General features: G+C 61.8%; 1 protein-coding gene across 1 annotated transcript; it reads right to left on the reverse strand.

Moving 5' to 3' along the window:
• Positions 1-536: 536 nt before the first annotated feature.
• Positions 537-8530, reverse strand: CASQ1 (calsequestrin 1). Its single transcript, XM_047840779.1, has 11 exons — positions 8191-8530; positions 6542-6626; positions 5706-5806; positions 5359-5470; positions 4980-5053; positions 4512-4642; positions 3734-3779; positions 3268-3322; positions 2964-3064; positions 2171-2245; positions 537-1057 (listed from the first exon to the last, which is right to left on the reverse strand). The coding sequence occupies exons 1-11, from the start codon at positions 8470-8472 to the stop codon at positions 920-922; spliced, it is 1200 nt and encodes a 399-aa protein (XP_047696735.1). The 5' UTR covers positions 8473-8530; the 3' UTR covers positions 537-919.
• Between the last annotated feature and the right edge of the window lie 3411 nt (positions 8531-11941).

Below are 11941 nucleotides of genomic sequence, written 5' to 3' on the forward strand. Positions count from 1 at the left end.
GAGGTGCTATTTGGGCTCAGTCCTGACATTCAAATAAGAGCTGCAGGGGGGGTGCTATCAAGCAGCCCGTAATCACTTAATTACTTATTGCTTTGTGTTTGTCTTCAATTGTTTAGTTGCTCCGCTCGGCTCGACTTCCCAGGGAGGCTAATCAGCTCGGGAGCAGGGACAGGCCCGGCCCTCCGTCTTCTCCCTGAGCCTGTGAGCAATGCTGGACAAACACCATGTGTTGGGGGGCGGCGGGGTGGGGGTGGAAGCTTGTTGACTAGTAGCAGATAAATAATCCACTCTCCTCTGGGACGACTGCCTGGAGGGAGCCCCCCCTCCTTCTATTCAGCGCCCTCACAAGGCACCCACACCCAACACTCCCCCCTCCCACCACCCCGTCCTCCGGCTGCCCCCCTCCTGCCACGGGGTGAGGCCTCCTCAGCAGATACTGGTTCTTGCTGCCCCAGATCCTTTATTGAGGCCTCTCATTTGACCCAAATACATTAACAAGAGATGGCGGAGAGACAGCCCCAAACACAGGGCCCGCCCTTCCTCCTGGCCAGGGACAGGCCGGTCAGAAGGATGCAGGATTTGAGAGTGTGGGGAAGAGTGTGCGTGGGTGGAGGGAACCGAAGAGGAAAGAGTCCCAGGAAAGATTGTACAGAGTGATGGACGAAACGAATCGCGGGCCCAGGGCCACCGTGGGATAGGACACGAGTCAGCTGAGGCACCCGGGCTGGCACGTGGGTTAAGAGTGGGATCCGTCCTCGTCCGGTGAGGGTCAGGGGCTCAGCACTCAGCCGGCGGACCCCGGCGCGCCCCAGGGCAGAGAGTGACCCGGTGTCCCTGGAGGGGCCCAGGGAGGGACAGGGGAGGCAGAAGAGATCACGAGGAGGAGAGCGGGCGGGCTGGGACACGGCGGCCACAGTAACTAGTCATCGTCGTCGTCCTCCTCGTCGTCGTCCTCTGTGTTGATCTCGCCCTCCAGCACGTCCTCCAGCCAGTCCTCCAGCTCCTCAGCGGAAGGCAGGTCCTCCTCGTCGTCCATCTCCAGCCACACGCTGTCCGCCTGGGTGAGGCACACACAGGGGACCCGAGCTAAGCCCCACTCAGGTCTTCAGACCCGTCCAGGGCTCCCTGAGTCCTTGCCTACATCCTCTGTCCCTTCCCTGCACCTGTCATGGCCGGGGGCGGGGCGGGGGGGTGCTGTTCAGGTGGAGGTCTGGGCTGGGATAGTGGCTTGGCGAGGAGACCTTCTCCCTCAGCCTCTCCAACACACCCGTCGTGCCCTTGATGAGGGACCACTGGTGGCTCCTCGTGGCCAGAGAACAGAGCCAGCAGCCCTTCCGATCAAGGCTTTCCTAACCTGCTTTCCCAGCACCGTCCGCAGAAACCTCTCGACTCTCACGCCACAAGAACCAAAACAACGACACCAACAAATGACCTGCCTTTTCCAGAACCTGGTATTCATTTCCCTACTTTTGACTTTTGGCACTAACTTTTCCATCGGTCTGGGGATGGCTTCTCACAACTTCCACGTGGGGGACCCCTGTAGGTTGTCCCGGCTCCACTTTAAATGCCACTCCTTTGAAACCCTTCTCTCGGATTCTCTGCAGCAGAAGCAGCTTTGATTTCTGTGCCTCCCTGGCATTTTATGGGGCCCTTTATGATAGAGTTTACGAGATCCGGGCGCGTAGTTAACAGAGCACCTGCCTCCCCAGTCGGACTGACAATTGTATTAACGAAAAGATTGTGGCTCCACTCGGTTCACCTCCGCGAGCACGTCTGAGGCACCTGCCACGAGGGAGCGAGAAGCTTTCTGTCCTCAAAGGGTGCGGAGTCGGCTGGGAGGGGCAGGCGTAACACACAAAGAGCCACAGAGAAGTCACGTTCTCAATGCCAAGTGGGCGCTGGGAGTGGCGAGGAGGGGTGGGACTCCAAACGGGGGGTCTGGACATACTTCGTGGAGGAGATGGGCTGTGACCCGGGCCTTGAGGATGACAAGCCAGTTCCAGCAGGGGTGTGTTCAGGGCCCGAGTCGCTCCCCCTCCCCGCAGCCATGAGCCCGGCCGCGTCTCCTTCCTCTGGGCAGGGTTCAATGCCCAGTCAGCAGAGCAGGGGATGTGGGCTGGGCCGGGAAGCAGAGTCAGGGGCCAGCGGGGCACGAGGGAAGGGGACTCACATCAGTAACGTTGACGACTCCGATCTGTGGGGCCGACAGGTCGATGTCAAACGTCTTCTCCCAGTATGGCACCAGCTGCGAAGAGAGCACGTGTGGTCAGTTAGCATGAGTCCAGGAACACACGAGTCCGGGAGGGCGAGCGCGAGGCTCAGTCCAGGGGCAGAGGAAGGTCCCCCTGAACCCATGCGGATGGGGGACAGGCCCAGCCCTAAGGCCCAAAGGGAAGGAGCGGAGGTAAGCAGTGACAGGGAAAAATCCCAGAGGGAAAGAAAGTATCAGGAGGGTCGGCTGCTGCTCACGCTCTCTCTCTCTCTCTCTCTCTCTCTGTCTCTCAAGAATAAATAAAAAATGTCAAAAAAAATTTAAAAAATAAGTAAACATTAACGGGCACTAGGTGTTGGGGATCCCGCTGGGCACAAAGCTGTCCCCTGACAATGGGATCCCTGTGCTTGGACTCTGCGATTGTGTAGACCCACCTGCAGGATAGGGTGTGCATCTGGCCCCCCCCCCCCAAAACTCTGGGCGTTTGTAGGAGAAGTCAGCCCTGGGCACACGAGCTACCCGCCTAGCCTCTGCTCTGGGAATCGGGTGCCACGTTCCGTGAGATTCACTCCCCATCCTGCTTCCCCTTCTCAGGGTGCCTTTCCTGCCCACGGTGCCCTTGAACCTGTACTGGACATAACCTCCCGAGGTCCTCGAGCCAGGAGTTGGGGCCGGGACCCTGAAGGAAGCTCGTCTTAGAAAGTGCCACCGTGAGGCGGGGGGTGGGGGTTAGGAGAGCTGTGCCCCTCACCAGTGGGAAGTCGTCGGGGTCGATCCAGATGATGCTGAGGTCGGGGTTATCAGTGTTATCTTGAGCCACGGACTTGAGCGTCTCCAAGAACTCGTAGCCATCTTGTAGGGAACGCAGGGAAGAAGTGTCAGGTGGGGCAGGGGAGAAGGGGACACGGAGGCGGCAGGTGTCCTGACGGCCCCCCACTGCCCGCCATTGCCCGCGGATCCCCAGGAATGCCTCCCGTTGAAGCCTGTTCACTCACAAACACCCGCGTCCCCCTCTCACCGGTGCCCCCCCATCCAATCCTGCATTCCTCCCTCACCAGGATCAGCTTCCTCTGCGAAGGCCACAATGTGAATTCCGTCCATGTCGTCTTCCTGTTAGGGGGAGGGGGGCTTAGCTGTGCTCCCCGAAGTTAGAGAGCCAGACACCCCCTATCTCTTCCTTGAACCTGAGTTGGATGGGAATCCAGCTTCTGGATTCAAGGACAGGTACGTCCTTGGGGTGGTGGCCTTGTCCCAAGGGACACGGCTCGCTTCAGCGCCAGGGCCCCCACACCTCTGTTGCAAACCCGCTAGCCCCAGATCTCGGGGCTCCTCCCCCTGTTTTCTTTAACAGCTTTTGTGTGTCTCGTTCGTGGCACGTCCTTCGGAACGAAACCCTCCGCACTATGCCGGTGCATCGATTTCCTACAAGCGAGGGCACAGCAGGTGGGAATATTCCCGGGGCTTGAGTCCTCAGTCACTCCTGCTCCCCCAGGGGCCCGGCCCCATCCAGGGGACACTCACCCAGGTTTCATACATGCTCTCGGGCTTCAGCTTCCTCAGGGTGGATCTGGAAGAGACCGTCACTACTCAGTGGGCGAGAAGGATGCCCTCCCAGGGGGCCCTCGCAGCGGAGGCTGCCTCTGGGTCAAGCCTCGGGCACAGCCGGCTTGTAGCCCAGAACAGAGCCATCTGGCAAAGTCTAAGCTCTGGGCACCAGGCCCAGATCATTGCCTGGTTAAAGCAGGTGGGAGAACCCAGAGGGGGCCAGCGGACTGGGAGAGAAATCTTTGGAAGAAAGGTAAGACCTGGGCGTCTGGGCATCCACTCGTTCACTCGTTACAGCTGAGAGTCTCTGAAGTTCTAGGCCCCGGGCCAGGTGCCGTGGACCTGGAGCTGGACGAAGCTGACCGGCCCTGCCCCGGTCTGGTGGGGGGAGTGAGAGTTGGTGGCGTTTACACCGATGAGTGGGTATTTCCAGTTGTGGAGTGCAGGCAGGGCCTCTCGGCCTCAGCACCACTGACATGTGGGGCCGGACAATTCTGTTGCGGGGTGCTGTCCTGGGGGCACTGGAGGAGGTTAGGCAGCGCCCCCGCTTCTACCCAGCAGCGCTCTCCTCAACCGGAAATGTCTCCCACGCGGCCAGTTGTCCCCGGGAGGGCGAAGTCCTCCCCCACCTCACCCCCGTCAAGAACCACTGATGCAGGGCGACGGCGAGGAAGGACAGAGCCAGATCTGGGTTAGGATTCCATTCTGACACCCACTGCCAGTACCCGTGGGGTCTGTTGACCCTGCTCCCCACCTCCTGTGTTCCTCCACGAAGCTGACAATCTCCTCCTCGCTGTTGGGCTTGTCGGGGATGGTCACGGGCTCTTCCATGAAGGCCTCGTAGAAATCAATCTCATTCAGCTTCAGGGTCAGCTTCTTTGCCACCTTTGGGGGAGGGGTGGGGGGAGCGGAGCAGGGGGAGGTGGGTCACGGGGCGAGGCAGTGTCACGGGGAGCAGCCCTTAGAAAGGAGGTCAGACAGCCTGGGCCCTTGTCACTGCCACTGTGACAATGGACAAGTGTCTTGACTGCTCTGGGCTTTGGCTGAACGCTAGAGGGGTGGGTTAGGGAATCTAAAATCTTTGGGGCGCGCGCGAGAGGCCTGAGGTGGGGGTGGGGTGAGGAGTGTCCTGTGTAGGGGGGGACCGTAGGTTCTGGGAGAGAGGTCTGGAGGGCAGCTGTGGGGAGTGAGGGGGACCCCATACGGCCGCGGGGAGGAGAACCTTGCTGTCGAAGGTGGCGAAGAAGGGGATGTAGGGGTGAAACTCCTCCGCGGCATCCTCGTAGGCCTTGTAATCTGAGGGAGTAACTCGGAGTCAGTCTCTGGGGAGGCCAGGGTCGGCCAGGGAACCACGTCCCCTCTGTTTCTCCCCAAGGCTCCTTCGGCCAGAGGGGTTCGTTCTGAGACCCCACCCCTCAGTCCTCTGAGAGCAGCTGCACTTTAGCGGGGAAGGTGGAACGCTGGGGGTGCCCATCCGGGAGCCCCCAGTGCAGGTGGGTCGGAGAGAGGAGGGCGTAGAGATGGGGAGACAGTGGGCCGAGTGGGAGTTAGGGGGACAGATAAAACGGGGGTCCAAGGAGGGACACCTGGGAGTTACCCACGCTCTGAATCTTTGCTCTTGAAGTAGCCAATGAGCTTGATCTCGTCCTCAATGTTCTCAAATGCCTGCAGCTCTCGTTCACCCTCGATCAGTTCCACGGGGTCCTCTAGGACCTGGAGGAGCGGGGCCAGCGGCGAGAGTGTGAGTTCTCTCCTTGCTGGAAGGAGGAGGAGAGGGAGGAGGGAGGCAGGGCTGAGAGGGAGGCAGGGGCTGTCCATCACCTGCAAGCGTGTGTGTGTGTGTGTGTGCGCGCGCGTGTGTGCGCGCGTGCACGTGTGCATGGCTGGACTCGGTCGGCGAAGGGTGTCAAGACTTAAAGCCATGCCGTTAGGGGCAGGGGACCCTCACATCGAGTAGAAACTCCACCAGGGTGTCAGCAGAGAACTCGCCATCGTACTCGATGACTTCATCTCCCTTGAACACGTAGATGCTGTCTTCTTCCGTGAGTCCTGGCGAGCCAGAGCCATAGGTGAGCCCGGGCGCCGGGCTGCCCACTGGTCCAGGGCCCGCGCCAGCGTCCCTGGACCCCACGTCCTCCTCTCCACTCTCCCTTCCCCCGCCCCTCTCCCCTCCCTTCAGACCCCACAGCCCTGGGATCTGTGCTGTTGGCTCTAGTCCAGGCGGCTCTCCAGGGGGTGTGTGTGTGGGGGGGCTGGGGCTCTCTGGGAGAAAGTGGGATCAGCGGGGGGTGGGGGGTGTTAAGGGGACATAGGGAGATGTGGGGTCTAACAAGGTGTCCCCCCTTCCCTGGCTTCCTTCACCTCCCGGGAGGACTCGGGCGGCTCTAACCCACTGCTATTACTGACTAGATGACTTCATCACTGACCGTCCTCCCCAGCCACACCCGGAGCCCAGTTCGGGCCTGTGCTGCTCCCTGGTGGCCGGTGTTTAACTCCCGGGGCCCCAGCTCTGGACAGAGGGGTGTGACTGGGCCTCTCCATCCTCGCCGCCGGTGGTGTTCCCTGGCGTCCCCTTTCCCCCAGCACCTAGCCCTGATTCTTAGGTGAGTATAAAGGCCACCGCCCCCCCTTTCTGGGATTTGAGCCTGGGTCTCTCTAAGGAGTAAAGGAGATGCCAGAACCCCAGCCATAATCGTCCCAATTTCAGTCTCCCCGCCCCCACCTCCGACTCCATTCCCAGTGGGCACGGTGGGGCCCTTGGCCTAGACAAGGCCGGTCCCTTACCTAGTTTCTTGGCTACTGCCGCGTCCTTCTCAGAGTCCACCAGCCCGAAGCCAACGCCCTTGTCTTCCAGGACTTGGGCCGCTAACTGGAGGGAACGGAGGGTTAAAGTCGGCTCCAGGATTCTGTTCCCATCTCGGGGGGCTTCCCGGTGGGGTCGTTTGCGGAATAGAAGACTTGCCCTGGGTGCCGCGCGAGGATCCGGGGCCTCTCCCCGTGCCCTGCAAGCCCACCCCTTTGGTCTGCGGTCCAGTGTTGGCCCCTGACCCCTACGTGGCCCTCGTCGGTGTGCTTCTGATCCTGCCCTTGAAGGTGTGATCCTTCCCGGTTCCTGAGGGGGTTCCTGAGGAAGGCCCTGCCTGCAGAGTGACGGAGGCCCTGCCCCCCATCCTGACTGAAGGCCACACTTGGTGTGGGGTGACATTAGAAGTCCCTGAGTAACTCCCACTGGGGAGAGCTTTGGAGGGCAGGAGGGTGTGGGGGGAGTCTGGTCATGTCCCTGAAGAGTGGGGAAAGCCAGAGGGTCACAGTGGCCACCGCTTGTCACCTTCAGAGACAGAGACTCCAGCAGGCCCTAGAGGGGACCCAGGCAGGGCACTCCTCCCCCTCTTTACCCCAGCCCCTCACTCCCACAGGACCCTGCCCCCTCGGCCTCCCGGCTGGACCCTGGAGCCCGATGCACTCTGCCGAGGGCGCCCCACCTAACAGACCCTGGTGCCGGATCCTCAGGAGGATGGGGAAGGGAGGCTGCTGGCAGGTGGATGGCCAGAGATGTTGAACGCTCAGGATAAAAATACTCAGCGCATTAATCAGGTGGCAGGTTCTAGCAGCCACAGGGACACACACACACACACACACACACACACACACGGGAGCCTGCGGTCCTTCCTCCGGGCGGGCCGAGGCCCATCCATACTGCCAAGGGCTGCAGAAGCTTGGGTGAGAAGACGTCCTTATCCAAGGATGGAGAGTGTGTGTGACCACACGTCCCAGTCGTCCCCAGACACAAACTTTTGCTCTCGTTCTGAAGTCCACTTGGGGGTGGGAGGAAGCTTCCCGCAAAGAGAAGCGGGGGAAAGGCATTCTGCAAGAATTTTCCAACCAGGGCATGCAGCCTGGCCCAGTCTGGGCAGGGAGAGGGAGCGAGGGAGAGGGAGCGAGGCCACGGTGGTCTCCGTGGAACCTCCAGCCGGGAAGCGAATGCAAACGAATGTGGATGTGGATGAATGTGCAGACGAATGTCGACTGTCCACGGCATTTAAAATTCATACCGGGCGGGTCTCCTTGGGGTGCAAGACCGGGGCCACAGCGCCCCACAGTGCGGCTCTTCCCCTGTCCTCTGAAGAGCGTCCCTTTCCTTTTTGGAGCCCCCCCTTCCAAGGACACCCGGGTCCTGGCAAAACCCAGCGCTTCGCAGCGTGGAGGCGAGGTCTCCCCGCAGCCTCTCTGGCCCACGATGTCCTGACTGGGGTGGGACTTTGGGTTCCAAGTCTCCCTTCTCTTGTGGCGAAGGCCACATGCCCTTGTGTCCACTGCTGTCCCTCGCGCCCCCCCCCAGGCCCCCTCAGAGGCTGCGCGCACTTGCCAGCTGGGGCTCACGGTGGGGGGGGGGTGGCGGCGTGCCCATGGGCCTGCGGAGCCCCCCCACTCACCTCCAGGATCAGCTCTTCCATTTCGAACTGCCTCTGGGAGGCCTTGTCGTCCTCAGGGGGCTCGTGGTAGAGCAGCGCCAGCACCTCATACTTCTTGAAAATGTTCTTGTAGTTCTTCGCGTTGACGTTGACCACGCGGTCCACACCGTCGTACTCGGGGAAGTCCAGCCCGTCCTCCCCCCGCACCCCCGGCCTGGGCGTCCCCAGCAGCAGCAGCAGCAGCAGCAATGCCAGCCGCGGGCCGGGCACGGCCGCGGCCCCCATCCTGTCTGCGGTGCCCATGGATGTCGCGGGGTCTGGGTCGGGTCGGCTCTCCTGGTCCAGAAGAGGGTGGCCGGGGCAGGGAGGGGCCCTGGGTCCTGAATCCCGAGTTAGGGGCTCACGGTGGGGGCGGGGTGGGGAAGGGCCCAGAGCAGTGGACAGAGGACACTGCTGGGTCCCGGACAGGCTGCCGACAGAGCCAAGAGTGAAAGGGTCAGGAGGAGGGATAGGAGCAGGGGGCGGGGAGGGAACCGGAGCCGGCCCCGAAGTTGGCACCCGTTGGCCCCCACCTGGTCCCATCTAAATATGTCTCTCGGCCTGGCAGGAGAGAGGATAACCTTCTGAGGCCAGGGCAGCTCCGAGAGAGACCCTCCCACCTCCTACACCTCACCCCGCCCCCCCTCACCCCCCCCCCCCCCCCCCCGGCCTCCCAGAGCCCCTCCCCCGCCCCTTCCCCGCCGTCCAGGACTCCTCAGCGCGGTCCCACACCGGCCTAGAAGCTCATCGCCATATTAAGAAAGGAAAAGGCCTGAGCTAAAAATAAGACCAGATGAGTCGGAGGTAAATGATGCTGGGCTGGGGGAGGGGAGGTGTGGGGTAATTAGGGAGAGCCCGGGGAGGGCCAGGGTACTCGGACTGAGGGGAATGGGGGTGGAGAGGAGGGATTCTGGGTCAGAGACTGAATTCACGAACACAGAGGGGCACAGAGGCTGGATTGCCTCCCCGTCGTCGTCGGAAAACCCGGGAAGCTCCTCCGGACGAGGTCTGTTTGCTCGATCCCGCGGGCGGAGGGGGCCGTGAAAAGCAAGCGGGCTGCAGAAAGAGACCCCCTTGCACTTCCCTTCAGAGAGCCAGGACCAGGGATGAGGTCATCCTCTGAATAAAAGATGGAGCCTCGTCCAGGACTGGCCACCTGGCTCGGCCCCAGCCAGTTTCCTGTGCTTCACTCAACACTCCTCAGTCGGGACGCAGGGAAGGACGGGGCGGGCGGGGGGCAAGGAGCCCTGGCTGCCGTCCACCCTGCAGACATGCGAGGCGGGGGTTTCTCCCCGCGAGGAGGCCCAGGAGAGGAGGGGAACCGTCCAGCCGCCTCCTGCCTCCTGCCTCCTGCTCGCGCTCTGCACTCCCATCAAAGGGGACCCGGTTCTCCAGGGCACGCGGGGAGGGAGGCTTCCCCAGGCTGGACCACGATGCATTCTCGCAAAGGGGATCAGGTGTAAACGCCAGGGGAAAGGTTAAAACCCGAAGAGGTGGGACCTCGACCCGAACCCCAGCCGGGGAGGTTGATTCATTCTGTGCACCTGAGAGTTGGCAGGAGGAGGGACTCTAACTTCCTGCGCCCCAGCCTGGGGGGCGAGCACCAGAGAGGAGCTCTGCTCTAGGCTCCTGGGAAGGAAGGACCCTCTTCTCGGCCCTCCAGGGCTCTTACCATGCACAGGTAAACTGAGGCACGAGGGAAGCCAGGGAAGAGGCTGGATCAAAGTCAGAAGTCCCCCCTTCCCACCCTGAGGGATCTCCGACTTTGGAGAGACAGGGTTTAGTTTGCACCCAGGCAGGGGCGTGACATTATCTTAGGAGGAATAACTTTGCCCCCTCCTGTGGGGTGGACCTTGCACAGCTAAGCAAGGAAGGCCACAGAAAATCTCAAGAATGCGGCAGGAGTGGGTCCAAGAGAGACAGCTGTCACTGGAGGAGAGGCCGGAGCTAACCTGAGCAGGGCTGGTGGGAGCTGGAGAGGCCTCAGAACGTTTCTCCTGGTCTCACAGGAGAGCCCCGGTCGGTCGTGCCCACAGCCCCGCAGCCAGAGGGCAGGAGGGAGGGCGGGGATTTCTTCCCTCTGCCGCATGTTGGTGGGGGGTGAGACCCTGGAGCACTGGCCCTGTCCCCCAGGACGCTGACCTCCTGCTCCCCCAAGGATGTGAGATGGGGCGAAAAGGTGACCTTGGCCCCGCAGCCCCCCACCTTCTCCCACTTCGTTCCCACTCCCTGCCCTTGGCCCTCCAGGCCTAGCCAGTCCTTCCCAACAGCTGTACCTTCCCCTCCTGCCCCCTGCCTGCTCTCCCTGCTGCTGTGTTCCCTACTTTCTGCTCCGTCCCTTCTCTCTGAGCCCCTGCCTTCAGGCCCTTGGACTTGTAAGCCTCAGCCGCTGATATCAAATGACCCTGAGTTGGGGCCTCTGTATTTTTAACCCACCAGACACCCGAGGCTCCTGCTACTGAAACCCGAGGAGCTGGCCCCTCCGTGCTCCCCGTGCTCTCCGTGCTCCCTCACTCCCCACACCCTGGCCCCTCTGTCCTCCAGGTCTGGTTCAGCCCTGTCAGCAGCAGAGGACGACCCCAGGCGGATATAGCCCTGTCCCTAGGGGACCTGGTGCTGGAGGGGGGAGGCTGACAGGTGGGAGAGACCTCAGGAGGGGAGGAGTGGCTGGTGACCCCCTACGATGGCTTCCTCTTTGCCAGCCCACGGCCTCTCGTTCCCTAGAACCGTCCGCGGACCTTCCTCCCTCGCCGTCCTTTTGTTCTGTTTCGTCTTTTGTTTTTTGTTTTGTCGGTGTATATTTTCGGCCCGGCCCACGCTGGGGGACGAGTCTGTGGGTGGTTAAGGGCACAGGTTTTGGAATCCGACAGACCTTGGTTTCCTCATCTAAGAAACAGGGTGGCTGATAAGAATCTGTTTGTTGTGTGAACTCGCGGATGGGGCGTGCGAGGCCCTCGTCCCACTGCCAGGCACGTGTGCTCTCACTTAACACATACGCTTTGTTTTTGGTGACAGTCTACGACTTCCCCCAGCTTTCCTTAGCATTTTCCCCAGCCCTGCGGGCTTTGGGGACATGGCCCCTGAAGACGTGTGCCAATGAGCTGACCCGCAGCGTGAAGCCCAGGGAGCAAGAGCCAGCAAGTGGGTGAAGGGGGAGGGGCCGCCCCCGAGGGAGACACTCCCAGGCTCGTCTTCCTCCTCCACCTGCGACCAGCCCGGAGCCTGGCGGAGACCAGGATTTGGGGAATGTCTGTCACCCTGTGCAGAGCCTGGGGTGCGAGGGGCAAGGGCGCTTCACCCACAGTCGAGGCTCCAGGGATCCAGAATGGGGTGGGGTCAAGATGGCCCGACAGCGGGGCGCGGAGGGCGGACCGGCGGCCCCGTCCCCAGAGGAAGGCATTCACCACTGGCCCTGTGACACTTCTCAGGTCCTGTCTGGACCTCAGGCTCTTCATTGACTTCATAAGGTCTTTTCTAGCGCTAAAGCTCCATGAGGAGTCCAACCGCCAGCCGGGACGTGGCGCCTGCGGCCCCCTCTCTAGGCGGTGGCTCGGCTCTTTCTCCCTCGCCTGCACCCGTGTCTCTGATCCTGCTTGACTTGTCCTGGCCTTGTTTTCCTCCACATCTTCAGACTCGAAGTTGGGGGCTAGCCCTCGAGGGGCAGGGATGCTTGAGTCTGACCCCCGCCCCGCCTCCACTTGGTCCCTGAAAGACTGCCCTGCGGGGCTCCCGT

The sequence above is a fragment of the Prionailurus viverrinus genome, chromosome F1 (assembly GCF_022837055.1).
Source record: "Prionailurus viverrinus isolate Anna chromosome F1, UM_Priviv_1.0, whole genome shotgun sequence".
In the NCBI taxonomy this organism is placed as follows: Eukaryota; Metazoa; Chordata; class Mammalia; order Carnivora; family Felidae; genus Prionailurus; species Prionailurus viverrinus.

Bases quoted from the DNA above. Each gene is read 5' to 3' on its own strand.
- CASQ1 (XM_047840779.1), bottom strand. From the start codon at position 8,472: ATGGGCACCGCAGACAGGATGGGGGCCGCGGCCGTGCCCGGCCCGCGG. The intron at 5,054-5,358 runs GTGGGTAACTCC...TTACTCCCTCAG, and splicing joins CAAGAGCAAAGATTCAGAGC to ATTACAAGGCCTACGAGGAT. The intron at 4,643-4,979 runs GTTCTCCTCCCC...CCTCCCCCAAAG, and splicing joins TCGCCACCTTCGACAGCAAG to GTGGCAAAGAAGCTGACCCT.